At 38.3% G+C, this 20,735-nt stretch overlaps 4 protein-coding genes across 4 annotated transcripts; 1 reads left to right on the forward strand and 3 right to left on the reverse strand.

Annotated features, from left to right (window-relative positions):
- Positions 1–3,169: 3,169 nt before the first annotated feature.
- On the reverse strand, positions 3,170–4,266 carry BBK36DRAFT_1183178 (hypothetical protein; the record flags this gene model as incomplete). Its single annotated transcript, XM_024896342.1, has 3 exons — positions 3,170–3,642; positions 3,697–4,158; positions 4,221–4,266. 3 exons carry the CDS (start codon positions 4,264–4,266, stop codon positions 3,170–3,172), a joined length of 981 nt encoding a protein of 326 aa, XP_024746513.1.
- Positions 4,267–6,287: 2,021 nt separating this feature from the next.
- BBK36DRAFT_1183181 (GroES-like protein) lies at positions 6,288–7,893 on the forward strand (the record flags this gene model as incomplete). The annotated part of the gene is made up of 6 exons (XM_024896343.1): positions 6,288–6,523; positions 6,622–6,733; positions 6,795–7,128; positions 7,195–7,308; positions 7,364–7,485; positions 7,534–7,893. 6 exons carry the CDS (start codon positions 6,288–6,290, stop codon positions 7,891–7,893), a joined length of 1,278 nt encoding a protein of 425 aa, XP_024746514.1.
- Positions 7,894–8,162: 269 nt separating this feature from the next.
- On the reverse strand, positions 8,163–9,898 carry BBK36DRAFT_1127518 (cytochrome P450; the record flags this gene model as incomplete). Its single annotated transcript, XM_024891516.1, has 3 exons — positions 8,163–8,492; positions 8,579–9,691; positions 9,767–9,898. The coding sequence occupies 3 exons, from the start codon at positions 9,896–9,898 to the stop codon at positions 8,163–8,165; spliced, it is 1,575 nt and encodes a 524-aa protein (XP_024746515.1).
- A 2,288-nt stretch (positions 9,899–12,186) lies between these two features.
- BBK36DRAFT_1127465 (Maleylacetoacetate isomerase) lies at positions 12,187–12,864 on the reverse strand (the record flags this gene model as incomplete). Its single annotated transcript, XM_024891505.1, has 1 exon — positions 12,187–12,864. The coding sequence occupies one exon, from the start codon at positions 12,862–12,864 to the stop codon at positions 12,187–12,189; it is 678 nt and encodes a 225-aa protein (XP_024746516.1).
- Positions 12,865–20,735: the final 7,871 nt, after the last annotated feature.

Here is a 20,735-nt window from a genome sequence, read left to right on the forward strand (position 1 = left end):
GCACGGAGTAATGGTATACTTTACTTTTCCCTCTTTGCTCCTCTGGCACCTCAATGATGGGTTGGTAGTGTTGATGATTTATAATATCGAATCTTGATCGCGCGATCTAATCATTCCTCTCTTTTAGATCCATCTACCAGCATCGTCCGACCAATTCATGTTCGTGATTACCGAGGCCTTCATCACACAAACGGCGAGATGGAACATCACCATCTAAAGAAACTCCACAACTCCACGGTACGGCTACGGCATTGCCCTGCAGCGCTACAACCCCTGTCTCCCATGTCATCACTCGGGCTGACGCACCTCTTTGGGGGCAAATATCTGGACACATTGCCGGCGACCCGACACCCTCACGATGTGCCTGAGATGATTTTCTCACCCTCAAGATTTTGGCTCTGAGAGGCTTCGGCTGAGATGAAGACAGAAACCAAAGTTCCAGCTAAGTTAAGTGAGATCCCGGTGTATCACCACAGCCTGTAGAGCGCATATTTGTACATCATCTCACCACAACTTTGTGCCTATCCGTCGCACATGGCGCTCTCGTCAAGTTCCCAAGAGATCTAGCCAAGCCATCCGGACCATCGCCCGCCTAACTCGATTTCAAATAAGCTACGACACTAGAGCAGCTGCTGGAATCGACCAGGCGCCGGGTATGCGTATTATTCCGTGTTCCGCGTCGTTCTGCTAGTGACCAGGATTACATTGCATGAAGACGGATGGCAGTGTGCAAATCCCTCTCATCCCGCCATCTCCGCTCTCCAGCTCATATTCTAGGAGAACGAGTGCTTCACGCTGCCCGCCATGGACCTATCAGCCCCCTAGCATCTTGACTGATGAGCTTACACCACGGCATGATGAACACATCGTCTGTCTTGTGACTGACTGTCCGTCTCCAGCTGCATGGTTGGTCTCATCAGCCGCTGCTTCAGCTCTCTTGCGCTCTCATCACAAGGATCCAGAACCTCGTCCATCCGCGTTGCACAGCTCCAGCCGACATGGGGTTCCCGGAACCTGCCCTGATGACAGACAGACAAAACTCCAATCAGAGATGAAAAAGCAAAAGGGTCTCCCGTTATGGAGCCTCGGGTGGTCGCCCTGTTCGAGCGACTTCCAGCACCTCCATAAAAATACGCTGTAATAGCGCAGATGGCGCAATCTTCCCTTGTACTCTCGTTATGCCCGCCTTGCTGAATCCCGCCTGCAGGCTCTGCGAGTTACATGCAACAGGCGACGCGCTGAGAGCAAGGGGGGGCGTCAAGCAACAGGACATGGCCTTTTTGATCGCCGACGGACAGATAGTTCTGGGCCATCGGCGAAGAGGTCGTGACGGTTCAACAGTCATCTATTGCGTCTTGGGCGTTGGATATTAGTCATATGGCTGTCGGATGCTTGCCGCCAGTGTTGTTGCCGCCTTCAAGACGCGGGTGGGCTATCTATCAGGCCGCGGGAGAAGCTTGAGCAAAGGCCAGCGCCGAGCCAACGGGCGATTGAGGAGATTAGCTGCCTTTGGCATATGTCAGCCAATGAGTGGGATGCGGGATAGGTGCTATGCATGGCCCCAGAATACCTAGTCGACCGAGCCCGTGGAATGGGAGAGACGGTGGGCTGCGTGTCTGCTCCCTCAACTCCTGTTGCGGTGGGACGCCACTGCTGAGACCTACTCAGAAAAAGAACACCGGAAGTCGTCTGATGCTCTCACAGCAGACCATTATACGATGGCATCACTCGTTCCATAAGCTGGGCTGGACCATATCGCCGCCTCGGTAGGCTACACTGACCCCCCAGGTGCGACGGGAAGTGAGGTACATGGATGTACTTCATCTCCAACCTCCCGCTCCTCTGTCCTCTTCTATGAGGCTTATCCGAACATTGAATCATTTGCTGGCGCAAGAACAATAACCGGCATCCTGTCAACCTAGCCTCTCGAGTGGCAACCTTTTGCCCGCACCTTGCCGTAGTCCGCGGCCAGAGGCGAGGAGAAGCTGAAGCCCAAGCAACAGTCTCAGGATCACTCCTCCTCTCGTATCAGAGGCGAACTACCAAGTTTTCACCAGGATATTCAGCTGGATGCTATCCGTTCCGTCCTTACATGCTCTGTTGGAGGCTACTAAAATCTCGATCTCTCCCCCCTTTACGACGAGTTGCCTCCCCATTGAACATCCGGCATATCGCTTCATGACACCATGGCACCATCGGAAGGCGCAATTCCATCCATTGCATGCAATCTCAGCTATCACCTATGCCTGCTAGATGACCGAGGCTAATGACGGTCTCTCAGCCGCAAGTTGGACTCAAAAGCAGGATGCGATATCAACAATCATTGAGCTATGTTGCAGAGTCTAGAGGGACGCCACGATGACTAGCTTCTCTCCATGTGCTATAGTACTAGGACCCTTGGTCTGGAATTCTCGCAAATGCCCAATCCCAAACCCTGCGTTGATTGGGCTGCAGTTGGACTTCCGCGGCATGAGGTTGGCCCTGAGATGAGAGTCGATGCAAGCTTGGCTTTGACTCCACACTCGGACTGTCGCGTGCGTAGGTCCAGAGAAGCGTTGGGCTGGGAGAGAGCCAGTAAAGTCTTCATGGCAGGGCTCGTATCGAATGAATGAAGGAGAGACGTGAGCTGAACCCGATGGTGACTATTTGTTACGTTAGGCCTGCCAGGACCTTCAAAGGAGGCGGCAAAATCAGCCTCAATAACCATCACGCAATTAGGAATCGAGACCGCTGGGGAGCATAGTGGTAGAACTGGGGACTTTACAATCAGGTCCGGAGTTCAGGAAAGGGTCACTTGGTGGCTTGACGTAAAAGGTATCGTCGCCGGTAAGTGCGGAGAAGGGTGATAGAAAACAGCGGATGAGTGAATGATAGAAGCAATCGTAGTCGATGTTGTCGGTCTACTGGTCCATCCTACACGAAGGATGTCCTTCAGAATTACGCATATTCCCAGAGGCTGTTACCGTGGTATCAAACCCGTTCAATACGAATTCTCCAAATACGGCAATGGTGGACCACCCATCTTGATCACGGACTGAGCAGTGTCCATTCGATGGAGAGACGGCCACCTCGAAGTCGCTTGTGAACAGCAGTGGACAATTGTGACAAATCTGCCATTTAACACAGCTCTATGGCGGTTGTCAATTACGTTCTGTATCGAAGTGTAGTACTAGATAATGTATCCCCTTGCCAGGGACCTCTGGACGAACTCGCCGACGGTCTTTTGTGCCCTTTCGTCACTTGGCGGCTCCAGCCCAAGCCTCTCGTTATCCGGATTCTGCCAAACGGTCAATCCCCCTGTGAACGGGATAGTAAGAACCTCCGCGAACTCTTTCCACGTAAAGGTGCCGTTTCGCATATTCTCGTCTGCCATCCTCTTTTTCTCGGCGATTGAGAATGAAGTGATCTCCCATGGATCTCTGGACTCTGAGGCTTCCTCGAAGCTTTTCACGATACGCTGAAGGGTGGTCTCGCCATCGCAGATATAGAAGAAGCTGTTCTTGACTTTAGGATATCTGGTCAGAAGGCTGTCGAGTCCCTTGGTGAGTGTATCAAGGCTGGATACAGAGATAAGGCCGTGTCCACCGTCGCCGAGGAAAGCAGTTCGTTTCTTTAGATCCATGGGAGCGAAAGAGCTTATGTCTGAATGGATCAATCAGTGGACGAGCTTTAACGACTGATGACGGGCTCACTTACTCAACAACAAATTGCCAACATGCAGACTCACAAAGTCAATTTTGCCCTCAGCAGATCTGCACATCAGGTAGTTGTGCACTACTCTCTTCGCCGCAATAGCTGGGGTAGGAGGAAGAGTATTGGGTCCAATTCTCTCCAGTGTCGCTCCATTTCCGCCCGCGGTATCAGGGGCCCATTCTGATGGCACGAAGAGCTTCACCTTGGCTTCAATGGCCGCATTGATGAGCGCAATTTGGATGATGTCGAGGTCTGACCCCGGGCCAAATTGCGTGAATACGACCACGGCATCGGCACCAGTCAGGGTCTTGACGAGGCGTTTGTGATCCTTCAGGTCAACCCGGACGATGGGAATGCCTTCTGGCACTTTGCTTTTGTAGACGGAAGGGTCTTTTAGGCCGATGAAAGTGATGTTGTACTTGTTTGTGGCCGCCACGCGAGATAGGATCTGGCTGCCGAGTCGGCCTGCCTGTTGGAAGAATGAGTTGAGAAATCCTGTTGGTCTCATTTCGTTGAGGGCCTTTTACTCACGCCGTACCACACGATGCTCTTGATAACAGATTTGGATGCCATGATGAGTCACGACGAAAAAGCCCCTGGATATTTCGGGCTCTCGATCGTATCGAATCGGCTGTGACTTTTGCTCACGAGTCTTTGCCTCTCGTTCTTTCGACCTGGACAACGCTCGTCTTAAATCATTCCATACAACCGCGATAGCGACGGCACGTTCCGAATGATTATTATTTGTTATTGACTCCATTACGAACTGTCGTTATATCCCACCGGCGATCAAAATCTTCTACATTGTATACCGAATCCATTGTCTCGTCATCCAGTGCACACAGCATTTGCCGAAGAGAGGTCTCTCTCCCACTTGGTGATTAATAATCGTGGTATATCTGAGGAGCAGGTCATGATTCAACAAGAGAGATGCCAGCATGTTGAGGATGAAGTGTCGGGGGAAGGGAAAATGGATGTTCAACAAAGAGGCATTCAACAGAAATTGTTTGACAATACGGCCCTGAGCTTCCAGTGATACGACATCTGATACATGCACAGCTTTGGGATTACTGATCTCGCCGGGAATAGAGGATGTAGAAACTTGAGACCAATCGAAGACAGGCAAGGATGGCCTTGTCGACCAACATATTTCGATTGCTCTGGATAGTCTCGGCAAGCTACGAACTATTGCGTAGGCCGTTGGGGGTCCGAAGACAGGGTGTGACTCCGCGAGGAGGGGTTTTACGAGCCCTCTGCTAGAATCCAGGCATCTCTGAGCTTCCGCACAGTTTTGCAAAATAACAAGCAACGTTGATTCCTCTTATATGTACTTGTTAGAGGTATTGGCTTCTCCTAAGTCTAGTGTTAGATCGATCGTCCGTTGATTCGCGACTTGGTGGCACGCCGCGGTCGTGATATCGATGGGCAAAGGGAGGAGAAGGTGTGACGGACGCCACATCCTCATCCACAAACTGAATTCCTTTTACCAGATCTACCGCGGGCCATCCAGTCGGCTTCGCTATTATAATGTTGCCTCTGAATCAGCTACATTTAGTAGGGCTGGAGAATCGTGGCATCGTGTCGGTGGGGTGATTCATCTCGAAATGGCGGCAATTGGCGGCAATTGGCGTCCCTGCTTCGTGAGTTACAGAGCGGCATCACTTTCAGACCAGATGCCGACGGAAGAAGGCTCTTTCTATATATATGAGATATCCTTCCGTTATTCATACCTTCCAGAATTCGCCTGTCATAGCATTATGCATCAACTGACCAGCTTCATGTTAGTTCTCATTCCGATGACTCTATACTTGCGCCAACGGTAAGCTGATTCGCCCCGTCCAGCTTGTTTCCCACGCCACCGAGCTCGCCCGATGCCCCGCTTAACGATCACGACATCTCTTCAGGGCCTTCGTCATTCTGCCGCTGCTGAAAACAGCAATAAATAGAGAAGAGAATCCCTTGAATCTACAGACTTCGTATTTCTGCTGAGGCAAACTGATGTAGTGAGATGCCTCTCTATTTTGTGTATGAAACATATCGAGAGTACAACTGCAAGTGACCCAACCAGCTATTACTCACTTGCGAACCTGGCTGGAACAACTTCCTTGGTTCGATCCTTCGGGTCATACGGCAGGGATCGGTTATCATCATCAGGACGCTCTGATAGAGACGTATGATTCACCAATAGAGCATCTGTCGTACTGAATAGACCATGAACAATCCCCTTGCTTACTTGCCCTCTTCTTTTGCCTGTGATGACAAACAATTGTGGCGAGCGAGGGCACATCGAACTCTTGGATATCCAACTGGCTACGACTCTACCGTATAGGGTTCCTGCGGCTAAGAGAGCACTAGTTCTACTAGGGTAGATGCGTGCTGACCATGCAAGCCGTACGACGATTGCTAGACAAGTTGATGCATGATCGTACTTTAGCCTTGAGTAGATAAACCGCCGGGGGGCTTGGGACCACCTTGAGGAAACAGCAACCTAGCTCCCATCGCGCAACCACAAGTCTATGACAGTTGCCCGCTCTGCAGGTGTCTCTTGGATTCTGGGCACTGGTTCATAGGCTTCAGTACAACATAGCAATCAAATGACGGTTATAACATCGTCAAAGACGATGATGACGATTGCTGAGGCTTCTACCCTCACATCATTTGCAACGGCCACCTTAAAACCGGTACCCTACTCTCAGCGACAGCTGCTGCTCCACGATCCTCGACAGCCATACAAACTCCACACCGACAAAGAGATCCCTGAGCTCAGATTCGGAGATTTGTTAGTTGAGGTGTATGGAATCGGCTTGAACCAAATCGACTGGAATACAACGTGCGTACGAAGCATGTGCGGTCTTCATTTGCCCCGCAGAGTTATTGCCCGGTCCTCTGCTGCGAGATATTTGACTAACATAATGAGTTGGACATCAGAGATCTTGGACTTGTCCTCCCATCACTACCTTGTGTCAATGGGCGCGAGTTTATCGGCAGGATTATAGCCTCAAACGTCGACCGGAAATGCAGGCTTCAGCCTGGGGAGTGGGTAAGTTGTCTATGTCCAGATACTGCCGCATTGATCCATGACTCACAGGATATTGGTCAAGGTTCTCGCCGTGTCTACTGACCACCGCGACTTGAGAAAAGCGGCGTTTCAAGAATATGCCATTGTCTCTTGCTACAACGCGATGCGAATCCCTAAGCATGTCGAACCATTCCAAGTCGCTTCTATGGGCGTAGCCTACGTCGCCGCAGGTATCGCCCTCGGAGTCTGCTTGGGCGTTACGTTCACAAAAGGGCCAAAGAAGAGAGAGTTTAACCTGCTAGAGAATGCCAGAATGTACCCGGAGGATGTGCCCGACGATCTCGCAGATGAAGTCTTTGATGCCATGGCACCTTGCTATCAAGCGCAGCCCGGGGAATGGCTCTTGGTCTATGGAGGTGAGTGGCGCTATTTGCGACGACGATGGGACAGATTGAAAGGATGCAGAACTGACTTTTTTGCAGCGTCGACGATTACTGGGCAGATCGCCATTCAATTGGCGAAGCTGGGAGGACTGAAGGTGGTGGGCGTCGCCGACCTCAACAAACACAAGCCACTTTTACAGTTGTTGGCAACCGGTGAGTCAAGCACAAGATACCGATAAAGATGAATCTTACTTACGACCGCATCCAGACGTCTTGGTTGACGGCAGCGACCTTGATCAAGCGAAGCGGGACATCAAACGGCTGATTCCAGGCTCTCTCAGATTCGCCATCGACGCCGTTGGACCAGAGACCGCAGAGTGGTGTCAGCAAGTCCTTGCGGACCGCACAAGTTCAAGATACTGCCGCCCAGGGCAAGAGAGCCCGACGAACCCGCCACCCGTTGATCCGGTTACTCGGGGAGGAGGCAGCAAGCTGAGCCATCTCGTTGCTCTGAGGGGCAAGCCTGAGACAATTAATCCCAACATCCAGGTGCATACGGTACCTATCAGGCTGTTTCACACAAGCCAATACGTCGGAGGCCATTTGAGTAAGTGGCTTTATGAGCTACTGGATACGAACAAGCTACAACCTCCCGAGGTCGAGTTCGTACCTGGAGGGCTTGCTGCGATCAATGGGGCTTTGGAAAGGTTGAAACAGGGTAAAGCGTCAGGCAAGAGGCTTGTGATCCGAGTCAAGGAGCTAGACGTGAAGATTGGGCAACTATCGCAGATGGAATAGAACTGTTACGAGCGATTTTTGTCGGTGCAGCTTTTCGAACGTTCTTATACACCTAGACATTCTATAAACAATGTGATAATTACAAAAGGAAACAGAGGAACTGGGTGAATGGTCTGAGAAGCATAATCGCTACCAAACGGGCGAATCCTCCTTTTACTTATCCCGAACTTTTCGACTGGTCAAGATAGCATCGTCGCCGCAACCTCGGGATGGTATCAAAGCACATCTTGCGCGAATAGAGGCATATCCATTCCGAAGTATATGGTAGCTCAAGCAGCTGTGGTACGCTTCTTGAGATAGATGTTCAATGGCATACGCTCCCACACCAAGAACGTGCGCAGCGCATCATGCCAGCCCTCCTGGCCGGGAGCCAGATCGAAATCGAACCCGAACAGCAACCGTGAAAGAATCAGGCGCATTTCGGAGTAGGCAAGGTTCTTACCAATGCAGTCTCTTGGTCCGTAGCTGAAGGGCTTGAAAGTGGCACGATTGTCAGCTGCGAACTTGTCATCGTACAAGGGATGAGACTTGGGCAGCCATCGCTCAGGCAGGTAGGAGTCAGGCTCAGCCCAATGGTCGGGATTGTGGTAGGTGGCCATCTGAAAAACAGTAACAGTAGTCTGCGTCGCGTGTGGTCAGTCAAACAATAGTCCTGCCAGGGTAAATAAATCTGGAAATGACTTACTCCCTGGGGTACCCATTTACCATCAATCGTTCCTCCCGGACTTTGTCGCGGGGGCGTCTCAGGAACCGGAGGATACACACGAAGAACTTCCTCGATGCACGCATGGAGATACTCTAGCTGCTGCGTCGAATTGAGAGTAATCTCTTCTTCATCGGAGAAAGCGGAACGAATCTCCTCTGCCAGCCTTTTGTAAGCAACTGGGTTGCTACCAAGATAAAACACCAAGGCGGATAACGTTGAGGAAGTGGTTTCGCTGCCTGCTGTAATGATAAGAGGAGAGGAAGCCAGGATTTCTGGGACGAGAAAGCCGAATTCGCCGTCGCGGTTCTTCTTGAGCATGAAGGACACGAAGTCGCGGTAGCCTTCGATGGCGCAGTCGCCTTGTTTGATGCGCGCCTGGGCCTTCTCCACGATATAATCTCTATTGTCGGTGCTGCTATTAAGATCGCTAATGACCCGAAGCCTTTTGACAATCTCGTGAGCCAGGGGGAACTGGCTGAGGAAGCGGCGGTAGGAGTCGCCGCGAAAGCCATTGAAGAAGGCGGATACCCAAGGATGATAGCCGTTGTTTTCAAGACAGTGGAAGGGCTCCGAGTGGTAAAGATGGCCGATAATATCGAATGTTGTAAAATCGAACCATTTGATGACGTTGAAGCTCTCTCCAGTGTCGGCCCTATCGGCGAAACGCCTCATGAGAAGGTCGACGTACCGCTTCATGACGCTTTCTTGGTCCCGTAGTGCAGAATCACTGAACGCATGGGCGAGTTGCCGTCTCTGTCGCCTGTGCTTGTCTTTGGGAGCCGCAATGAGGGCGGTGGTGTCCTCCTGAAACAGAAACCCGGGCACTTTGCCGAACTCCTCTTGGCCAGCCTTGTGCCCGTAGACTTCGGGCCAACCAACGGATCCGTCAACCGCGAGATGATCTGGGCCGACACGCACAATGGGGCCATACTTTTGATGAAGCTTCCTGATTGTGTTGTGCATGTTACCACAGATGAAGCTGTCATACATGTAGGGAAGATAGAAAGCAGCCATGTGAGTTGGACCGGGGAATTTAGATAGCGGATGAAACCAGACGTTGTAGAAAGCAACCCCTACACGCCATGTAATGAACTACACCATTGGCAAATTAGTCTCGGAGGAACTCGCCATGTTTCAGAGACGGGTTATAGTCGGATGATAACTGACCATTCCAGCAAATATGCCTAGCAACTGGAGGCCACTCTTTTGTGTTAACTCCTCGAGGATTTCTTGCACAAGGCCTTGAACCCGTGGAACGGCCAAGTGTGGCCCTTTGGCGTTAGTGAGGACACTATCCATGGTGCCGTATCAGAATATTCGAGTCTGATATCTCTCTCAGGCTGTATGGACTTGCTGGGGGAGATATTGGTGTGATGGTAACGATCTATCCAAGGAATCTGGCTGTATTTGTACCTTTTTCATCTCTGTCTTCGCCTCCCTATTATTCGATTCGTCATCTTTCTATACCATGCTTTTCTTCCCGGTTAAAAACATTCCCAGGACGGGAAATGTTACGATATGGTAATATCAAAGGGGTACATCATATGAATAAGGAGCTAAATGCGTGTACGTAACTCCCAAGGTCCAAATGTAAAACACGCGCGTTCAAATTATCGTCTTTGCGGGGTCTCGGCAAGTAGACACTGTCCGGATGAATCTCACCTTCCTGAGTATGATCGTAGCTAATGTACAAAGTTGGGCTTTTACCACTAAGCTGATTCACTGCCATCCTTTCACATAAACGCCTACAATTGAAACACCCTCATTGGACAGCTGGCACAGAAAGACTATTAGTGTTGCAACATGATAAGCGCCCATGTAAAGGCATCTAATTACTTTGTTTACAATGAGTGGTATCAAATAAGTGATGGAGACCTGGTGGCTGCGAGTTACGACGAGACGTGACGTCTGCGATAGACGCCCCAGTAAGAAGTGGGAGCTTATCAGGAATGCGACTTAACTTACAGTTGAAACACCTTTCGGAAATCGAGTAGTAATATGGCTGGATACAACAAGATGAGATTCGCGTCATGCTCTAGATTCAGTATGTAACTCTCGCGCAGTCGGAAGTTATGTATTCTCCGGGTGATTTGGCACGGGTCTCCTACTGCAGGCAAGGCAAGGAATTCAGACTGTCGTAGACTATTTTATCAACATCCTGGTAACGCGTTCAGTTACTGCTTCTGGAATTGACTATAACACACGTACTATTCCTGACGGTGGGCCATATTCCCGGCTTACGGACGACGTGCTTGTACATGCTGCGGCGGACTTCGGCTGAGTGGACATGCTATTCTAACTTCCCTTGCCAAACGTTGCCCCTGTGATTCCTGAACGCATTTGAATAGCTATACTTGTGCTTTCACAGATGAGATTAGCAATTGCAAGCAGCCAGCAGGTAAAGTAGCTGGCAATGGGATGTCTTGAAGAAAGGTTAGAGTGTTGGTTGAGAGAGGTTGCAAAGTAACCCTTAGTTTGAGATACAGGTATAGGCAACTGATTGCCTGAGATATCGGTGAGACTATCAAGATGTGTCCCTTCTCTCCCCTAAGAGCCACAGTGGCCTGGATATTACCAACGCTTAAAGTTGTTTATGAAGCAAATTAGCCGCTCTAAGCTTGCATATCCAAGTACCATACTTTCCCTTCGGCTATTGGGCTTCACTCCTTACTCTCTAGGAATATCCTAAGCTTTTTCTGAGCTATCGGATGCTTTGCGAATCATCCAACCGGGGGCCTGGTATCTTGAAATATTTTTCATTTAGAGTGCCACAGCTATAATAAATTCGTGATTCTAGCCTCTTTTGCAACGCGCGCGGTAGGGTTATATCGGGAAATATGTAAGTGTCATAGGGTTGAGTTCTATCGGGAAATAAGTGTCACAGAGGGAGAGGCGGAGTAGAAGCAACGGGTGTCCATGATTATCCCCCACGCTTCACCTAACTCCTCATTGCAAGCTTTTCTCGACGAAGTATAGTTACAGTTACTACGGGGTTATGCAAGCGGATCGTGCCGTATGCAAAACAGCCGAACATGGCCGAACAAATTAACCTGCCGAAGAATGACGGAGATAGGCTGCATATCAGTTCCATATCTGATGGGAGCCAGAAGGTTAAAGCTTCTGTAATACACGTATTAGGAGGAGCTTCCCAGGCTAGTAGGATAAGAATTCTATCAGGCCATATCAATAACCAAGAGATGGGATTCAGAAGGTACTCGTCTTACAGAGAAGTTGGATTTATCCAAGTACCTGCGTAACACAGGAGTGTTACTGATGGCCTAAACGCGCATATTTCATGCTTAGGGCAGCGGTGTCTATTCCATGTCTATTCTTTTCTCCCTCCTCCGTATGGTTACGCGTACCTGTATATTGCAGTTACAGCAACGGATGAGGCTTGTTCGGAATTGCATCTCCGAGTTTTGCGGAAAGACAAACTCCGCAATGTCTTTTTATGCAGTCATCAGCAACTCATCCGACCCTGTAACTACCTTATCTATCATGCAAGCAGCATACCGCCAATCACAGGTAATAGCAGGTAGCCAGGAAAACTAAAAATAGACCATTGATCTTCAACGCAAAACGGCAGTTCATTTCGCTCGCAGGTCCTCCGGGGTATCGGGCTGGTTCTGCCAATGCGCCTTGACAACCGCTGGATGCTTGCTCAAGTTCTCGCTAATCCTCGTAACAATAGGAAACGCATCCAGATCAACGCCGTATCTCCGAGCATTCCACACGGCCGGCAGTAGACATACATCAGCCAGGGTAACGGCATCTCCAACCGAGTACTCGCCGGCCCAGTCTTTGACGGCCACCTCATAGGCTTCGAGCACCTCCGTCATGATCTCCTTGTTCCACTGCTCTGCATTCCCCCCGATTGCTCGGATACGCTTCATTATCTTCATGTTTGTGACGGGCTGCAGGTCGCAGGCGATGATTGCGGCCAGGGCACGTGTAACTGCTCTCGCCTCCGGATTGGACGTTGGTGGCAAGATGTGGTAGCTGTCGGGGTGTGTTTCCTCCAGGTACTCAATAGCAGCTACTGATTGGCCAACCGAGAAGACATTTCCATTGCCAGAGGTGCGCACCAGCAGCGGCACTGTAGCGGTTGGATTGCGGGCTTTGTAGTCGCTCGCCAAGTGATCCCCTTTGAGGAGGTTCACGGCCTGTAGTTCATAATCGATGTCCTTGAGGTTCAGAACAATCCGAAGCCGAGCTGAGCAGGAAGAGCGGAAGTAGCTGTACAATGTGTATGTAGGGTCCGACATGGTGATGGGTTCACCTGGCTTTTAGAGAGCGGGGTTGTAGGGTTTGGGCCAATATTTGTTGATGCCTCGTAGTGTCTTACTGCTGTATTTTGGATAATGCTGCAGACAATGAAACTCGACGGGCTAGAATGGCCAGCTTCGAATCGGTGATTGACAAATTGAAGCTCTTGCAAATGTCAATCAAGGGACGAGCTTTCTTGTCTGTATTTGACTTTGGAGGCGCTGCGCGGAAAAGGTCCGCAGAGCCGATTCCGAGCTTAAGATCATCCCGCCGATAGCCTGCCTGGGCCGAGATCTTGAGTTTATTCAGATGGTCTCGTTGGTTCTAACGCTGGCGGGTAAACAGTACCCTCGCAAGCCTTGTTGCCTCGCTAGGACACTCACTGGTAAGGGTTAGTACTAAAGTTGCAATAACCTATAGGTATTTTTAGGTATAAGGCAGCATGCTAGCCTATAGGCGGGGTTTAGGTGTAAAAATAGGCATATTAATAACTAGCGCCTAATTTAAGCGCCTAATTTAAGCGCCTGGTATTTTTTAAGCAGTTAATAGGCTATGCATATAGGCAATGCCTAATAGGTATACCTATTTTAGGCAGTTAGTTTATAAAGTGTTTAAAAATTAAATAAAGTTCTTAAATAAATTATTATAAGAGATTATTATAAAATATATAGTATTTTTAAAAGATAATTATATATACTATATATTAATTATGCCTTAATGCCTTTACTATTAGCTTTTTTAAATGCCTTAATAATTATAGTTATAGCTAGGTGCTGTTTTATTATAAAGATAATTCTATATATACCTTTTAATATAAGTAGCTAGAGTAATAAGCTATTAATAATATTTAAGATTAAAAACTTAAGCTTATTAAAATATTAAGAGTTATAAACCTAAGCTAGGGTAAATAAAGGCTTATAAAAAGATAGCTATTATTATTATTTTTATTATTATTAATAAAATTAGTCTTTTAACCTTTTAAAATAAATAAAAATAATATAAAATTTAGCTTATTAACTTATTAAGCTATTATAATCTCTTACTTTACTAGCTTTATAAGCTAAAAGAGTATAATAAAATAAGTATTTATAGCTTATAAAATATATAAATAGCTTAATGCCTTTTTAAGTTTAAAAAGCTATATATTATATAACCTCTTAATCTGCTAATTAAGGTAATTCTTATAGCTTAAAAAAGAAAGTTATTATTAATAATCCTTTTATTTAAAAAGGTAGATATTATATTACTTTTAAATTATTTAAATATATAAGTAAGAGTAATTAAAATAATAAATTTAATAATAAATACTTTAACCTTTTTTTAAAAAAATACTGCTTAGTTATATAATAAGAAAGTCTTTAGCTATTTAAGCTAGGTAAATATATTATAAAATATAAAAAAAGTATAATTAAAATTAATAAATAGTTTTATTCTTATTATAAGCTAAGATAATTAAACTTAATAATAAAAAAAAAAGGTATAAAAACTAATACCTTTATTAAAAAAGTTATAGTAAGTTTAATTTACTTATTATAATAGATTTTAAGTTTAATAAAATAATTAATTAAAAAGAGATTAATTATTATATATAATTATTATAAAAATATACTTTATTAAGGCTAAATAAGATTATATAGATATTATTTTATAAAGTATAAAAAGCACTAGCTTCTAGTGCTATTAAGTAATAATATTACTTATAATTACTAATAAAAGCTACTTTAAAAGTATCTTTTAAATCTCTTAATAAAAAATTAAGGTATTTAGTACTAGCCTATCTTATATTTAAATTAAGATAACCTTTAGGTAAATATAATAGCTATATAATATAATATATATTTTAATCCTTAAGTATAATTATAATATACTTTTCTAGCTTAGCTTAAGTAAAAGTAATAGCTAGAATAAGAGAGTTTTACTAGCAGGTAGTTAATAAAGACTAAACACTTTTTTAAAGGTTAATTAATATAATTAAAAGATATAAGGTGCTTACTTTTAGGTATTAAATAGTTATTACTAAGGTAGTATATAAGTAGTTATTTATATTATTTATTATTTATAAAAATAAATAATTAATATTAATAAGATATTTAATTTAATACTAGTTTTTTATAATAATAGCCTATTTTTCTTTATAAAGGCTTAATAAAAAGAAATTAATAGTATTTTTTAAAAGCTATATATAAATAAGTATTAAGGTTATTAAATTCTAGTATATAAGTATATTATATAAAAGGTATAAAGGCTTTTTATAATAAGGTAGTATAAGCCTTAAATTACTTTATTATAGTTAAAGGAACTTTATGCTTTATTTAAATTTTTTTTTAAAAAGCTAAGCTAGGTATTATATTTAATATAATATAATTAGCTAATTATTATATATAATTAATATAAAAAGTATACTTTTAAAATAGTATTTATAATATTAAAGCTATTAAATAGTAACTTATTATCCTTATCCTTTAAGTTCTTATTATTATAAATAGCTAGGTTAAGATTATATAAATAAATAAATATTATAAGATTATACTAAGCTAGTTTTTATATATTAAAGATTTTAGCTACTAGAAGATTAATAATATATACTATATAATATATTTATTAAATATTAATATATATAAAAAAGCTAAGTTAGTTTTAAATAATAGTATTTAGCTAGCTAGTATTTAAGTAAGAGCTATTATTAATAGTAATAGCAGATATATAATTAAGTAGTATATACTGCCTTAAATAATTAATAATATAATTAACTTAGGCATTAGTATTTTAATTCTTTAAAATATTAATAAATACTAGAGTAATTTCTTTTAAGCACTAATTTATATTAATAAAGTAGCTAATAACCTTAAGGATATAATATTTACTAAATAGTAATATCTAGCTATTAATTATAAAGGAAATATTTATATAAGGTAGTAGGTTATTAAAGATGCTTTATTAAATATCCTTTATATATATAAATATATACTTTATAAAATATAGATAAGATAGTATTTTAAACTTAAAGGAAAGCTAATAAAGAAAGTTTTATAATAATAGATTTTAAATAATATTTATAAAAAGGTTATTTACTATAAGTATATAAATAAGCAGTTATATAGCTTTAGTTTATTACTTTTATAAGCTAGCCTATATCCTTAATTATTATATATAATTATTATAAATAAAAAGAATATATTATATAAGTAAGTTTATTCTTCTTTAAACTATAAAAAGCTAACTATAAGGTATATATTAATTTATATAGTTAAAAGACTTTATATAATAATTTATAGCTATTATTCTAGTTAAATTTTAATTAAAGTAAGTAAAAGTCTTTTTATAAAAAATATAAATAATTATAGGATTACTTATTAAGACTTATATATTAAAATAAAAAGATTTCTAAATTACTATAAGTTATTACTTTATAAAAATTTATAATACCTTTTTTTAATATTCTTTAAGTAATAAATATAATAATAGCTTATTAAAGTGCCTTTAGGTAATATAATAGTTATACTATTAAGAAGATTACTATTAAAAAAGAAAAATATTACTAGCTGCTATATTAAATATATAGCAGAAAAGGACTTTAAGCTCTTAAAGTATTAAAAAGCAGCTTAAAGCTATAATAGTAATACCTTTACTATAGTATTAAAATAAAATATAAAGATTACTTTAAATAATTATTATAAACTATTTATAAGTATTTTTAATATTTTAAGGTAGTTATACTTACCTTTTTCTTTATATATATTAAGTATTATAACTTATATAAAAAACTTTTTACTTATAATATATATACTATAAGGTAACTTATATAATATCTAGTCTAAACTTAGCTAAATCTATATAATTATTAGCTAATTAATATATAGTAGTAATATTTTAAAATTACTTATAAGGATTAATATAAGTTTTCTTATATTAATATATATAATAGCAGCTTTATAAATACTTTACTAACTTTTAATTCTTTTTAAACTAATTTTTTTATTAAAAGTGCTTAAATAATTATTAGTTTTTTATTTTTTAAAGTTAAAAATTTAATATTATATTACTTTTTCTTATTTAGCTATTTTATTATTATAATTATTTATATTAATTATAGCTATTATATTAATTTAATAAATAGCTTAATAAATAGGCTTTAAGATAATAAGACTTAAGGTTAAGATAAAGAAAATAAAAGTAGTTTTATAAACCCTTAACTTAAGACTAAAGCTAAAAAAATAATAATAGCACTAGAGTAATATGTCTTTTAACCTCTTACTATATATATATTTTCTTATAATAAATAGCTATTATTTTATAAGAGATTAAATACTTTTAAAAAAGTATAAATCTTATTATTTATAAAAGTATATTTTATTAGCTAGTATATAAAGTTATATTTAAGATTAACTATTAATTATAAGTTTATAATAATATCTTAAAAGTAATATAAAAAGCTATTAAAGCCTTTCTTATCTGCTTATTTAAATATAGGTTATCTTATACTAAGTACTTACTATTTATTAATATATTTATAATTTATAAATATAAACTTTTATATAATTTATATAAAAAGACTTATTTTTTTAAATGCTAATATTATATTAATAATAAGAATTACTATTAAAGTTAGTCCTTAAAAGGCGTATTTATTAAGATAAAAGTAATAAATATAATTATTATTTTAAATTATTATAATTATAGTTTTTAATTTACTAAAAGCTTATTAATCTTTATAATCTTTATTATTTAAGTTCTTAAATTTCTTAAAGCTATTATTATTTTCTTCTTTTTTATCCTTTTTAGTATTATTTATATTTACTAATTTATTACCTTTTATAATAAGAATCTTATTTAATACTAAAGTAAAGTTTATAAGCAGTTTTTAAATTAATCTTTTATAAATAATTTAATATTTAAGCTTTTAAGCATGCTTTATAAACTTATTATTTATAAAAATTATATTAACTAGTTATTTAATAAACTTATTATCTTAAATTAATACTAAATTAAGAAGAGCTTCTTATTTAAAGCATTAATTTAATTATTAATTTTAATAAATATAATAAATTTAGTAAATAAATATAGTAATTATATTAAACTAAGTAAAGATACTATATTATAAGCTATTAAACTAGAAAATACACTTAAAATTAGCTTTATACTTTATAATAAAATAATAAAATATACTATAAACTAGTAATTAATATAATTAATTATTATAATAATAAAGGATAAAGAGTAGTACTAACTATAGCGCTTATTTCTTCTTTAATAGCTTATTATTTAAGCACTTTAAATTAAAGAGGTATTAAACTTATATCTTAATTAATAAAAAGAGATACTATATAGTAATTAAGATAGTAGTAATACTATTTAAATATTAATAAATATAGATAATAAAGTATAAGGTAATTAAAAATATATATATTTTACTACTGCTTTATTTAAAGGTATGCTTTTTAAATAGCCTTTAGCTAAATAATTTATATTTATAGCTTTATAATAAAGCTATTTAAGGTAAAGGTAATAAGATTTTAGGCCTTTTTTTAAGTAATCCTTATATATTATTAAGTAAAATTATAAGCTTTATATAATAATTTAATATAATAATTAGTAAAATATCTTAAATATATTCTTAAGTATATTTATTAAGGCTATAGTAGGATTTAAAAGTGTAAAAAAAATAAGCAGCTTATTCTCTTTATTATTATAGATTAAGTTATATACTTTTAGCTATAATGCTTTAGCTTTAGTAATATTAGTATTATTTTTATTTTCTTATACTAGATTATTATTATCTTAGGCTATATTATAAGCATTAGCTTAAAATTAAAAGATATTTAAATTATTATAAACTTAATTAAAATAATTACCTTTAAGTATATTAAAATAATATTAAATTAAAAATAAAAAATAGTATAAAATACTTATACTTTATTATTATAAGTCTTAATATAATTAGCTTTTAGTTATTTCCTTATCTTTATATTACTATATTTTTATTTATTTAACTTTTAAAGCTTTAATTTTACTTATTAAATAGCTTAAGCTAGTAACTGCTTTTTTTATTTATACTTATACTTAATTTTTAGTATATTAATAAGGCATTAGCAGGCTTTTTTTATATATAGATTCTTAAATAGTTCTTTATTATTAAGGCATTTCTTATTCTTACTTAATAAGTAATTATAATTATGCTTTACTAGCTTTATTATTAAGCTAATTATTATAAAGGATTATTATAATTAATTTATAGTAAATAGTAATAAACTTAAAAGGTAATATATACTTACTAGTTAATAGTAATTATAAAAGAGAGGAAAAAAATATAATAAGGCTGCTAGTAATAGGATTTTATAATAAAAAAAAGAAAAAAAAAAAAAACTATAATAAAGAAAAAAAAGAAAAGAAAAAAAAAAAAAAAAGAGAATAAAAAAAAAAGGATAAAGAAAATATAAGTTAATATTTAAAAAGGGCCTTAGGTAATAATAAATAACTTCTTTATCTTTTTAAAAGTAAAGTAAATAAAATATAAATTTTAATTTACCTTTACCTTACCTTTTTTATTTATATTATAATAGTTTTATATATAGATTTACACTTTAAATAGCTTTATTTAAAATAACTATAATATTAAAAAAGAGTTTAACTATTTACTTTATACTTACTTTACTTTATTTTTACTTTTATTTAATAGTAAATTACTATTAATTTTAATTTTAATAGTAAATTATTACTAATTCTTTATTTAATATCCTTTTTATCTTTTTTTTTTTTATTTTCTTTTTCTTTTTTTTATAAATATTATTACTAATACTATTAATAATAATAATAATAATAATAATAATAATAATAATATTAATATTAATAATAAAATGCTATTTACTTAACTTTATATTATTAAATAGCACTATAATAAGGCTAAAAGACTTCTTAATAATAGCACTGCCTTAAATATAATAGTATAAGCTATTAAAAGAAAAAAATAATTTTACTTTAGCAGTATATATTTTAATTATTATAGCTAATTATTATATATTAATTCTTTTATAGCTATTACCTTAAAAGAAATCTACTGCTATTAAAATACTACTGCTTTAATTATATTAAAAGCGCCTTTTATATACTTTATTAAAGAACTTATCTTTAATATAAGCCTTTATAAATATATTAAAATATATTATAAGGCCTTTTATATACTATAAGAGACTATAAAAATATTTTTTATTAAAGTCTTTTAAAGCAAGTCTATCTTATTATTTAGTTATTATACTATATTAATATTCTTAATAGCTATTAACCTTTATGCTATTTATACTTAATATATAATTATTATGCTAAAGGATCTTATATTTTTATATTTAATTTTTAAAATTCTAGCTTTAAAGCATGCGCTTATTAATAATATAAATAGTATTAAAAGTATAATAGCTATTAAAAACAGGCATTAGTAAAGATAAAGTATAAACTAGAATTAAGAATTTATTTTATAATACTTATAAACTAGTTTAGCAGTAGTTATAATTATTATATTTAATTAATATATTATATAGGTAGCTAGTGCTTATTAAGTACTTAAACTTATATCCTTTTCTTTTAAGCAGCCTATTCCTATCTATAGGCTAATTACTTAGCCTATCTAGGTCGCCCCTGCCTATTAGGCGGCCTATAGGACCTATAGGCTGGGTTTTTGCAGCTTTAGTTAGTACTACCGGGTCCGGTTGTAATACACGGAGACCGAATGGATTAAATACACCGACCCAGACCAAGAGGCATGTTTGGATGGACCATACAATATGCGTACATGACGGAACTAGGCATCAGCCTGAAGCTACAGCCTCGTTTAACAACGGACAGCAAGAAGCCTTCAACTCCGAATAATTGCTTTGAA

This window comes from Trichoderma citrinoviride, assembly GCF_003025115.1.
Source record: "Trichoderma citrinoviride strain TUCIM 6016 unplaced genomic scaffold BBK36scaffold_14, whole genome shotgun sequence".
NCBI lineage: Eukaryota > Fungi > Ascomycota > Sordariomycetes > Hypocreales > Hypocreaceae > Trichoderma > Trichoderma citrinoviride.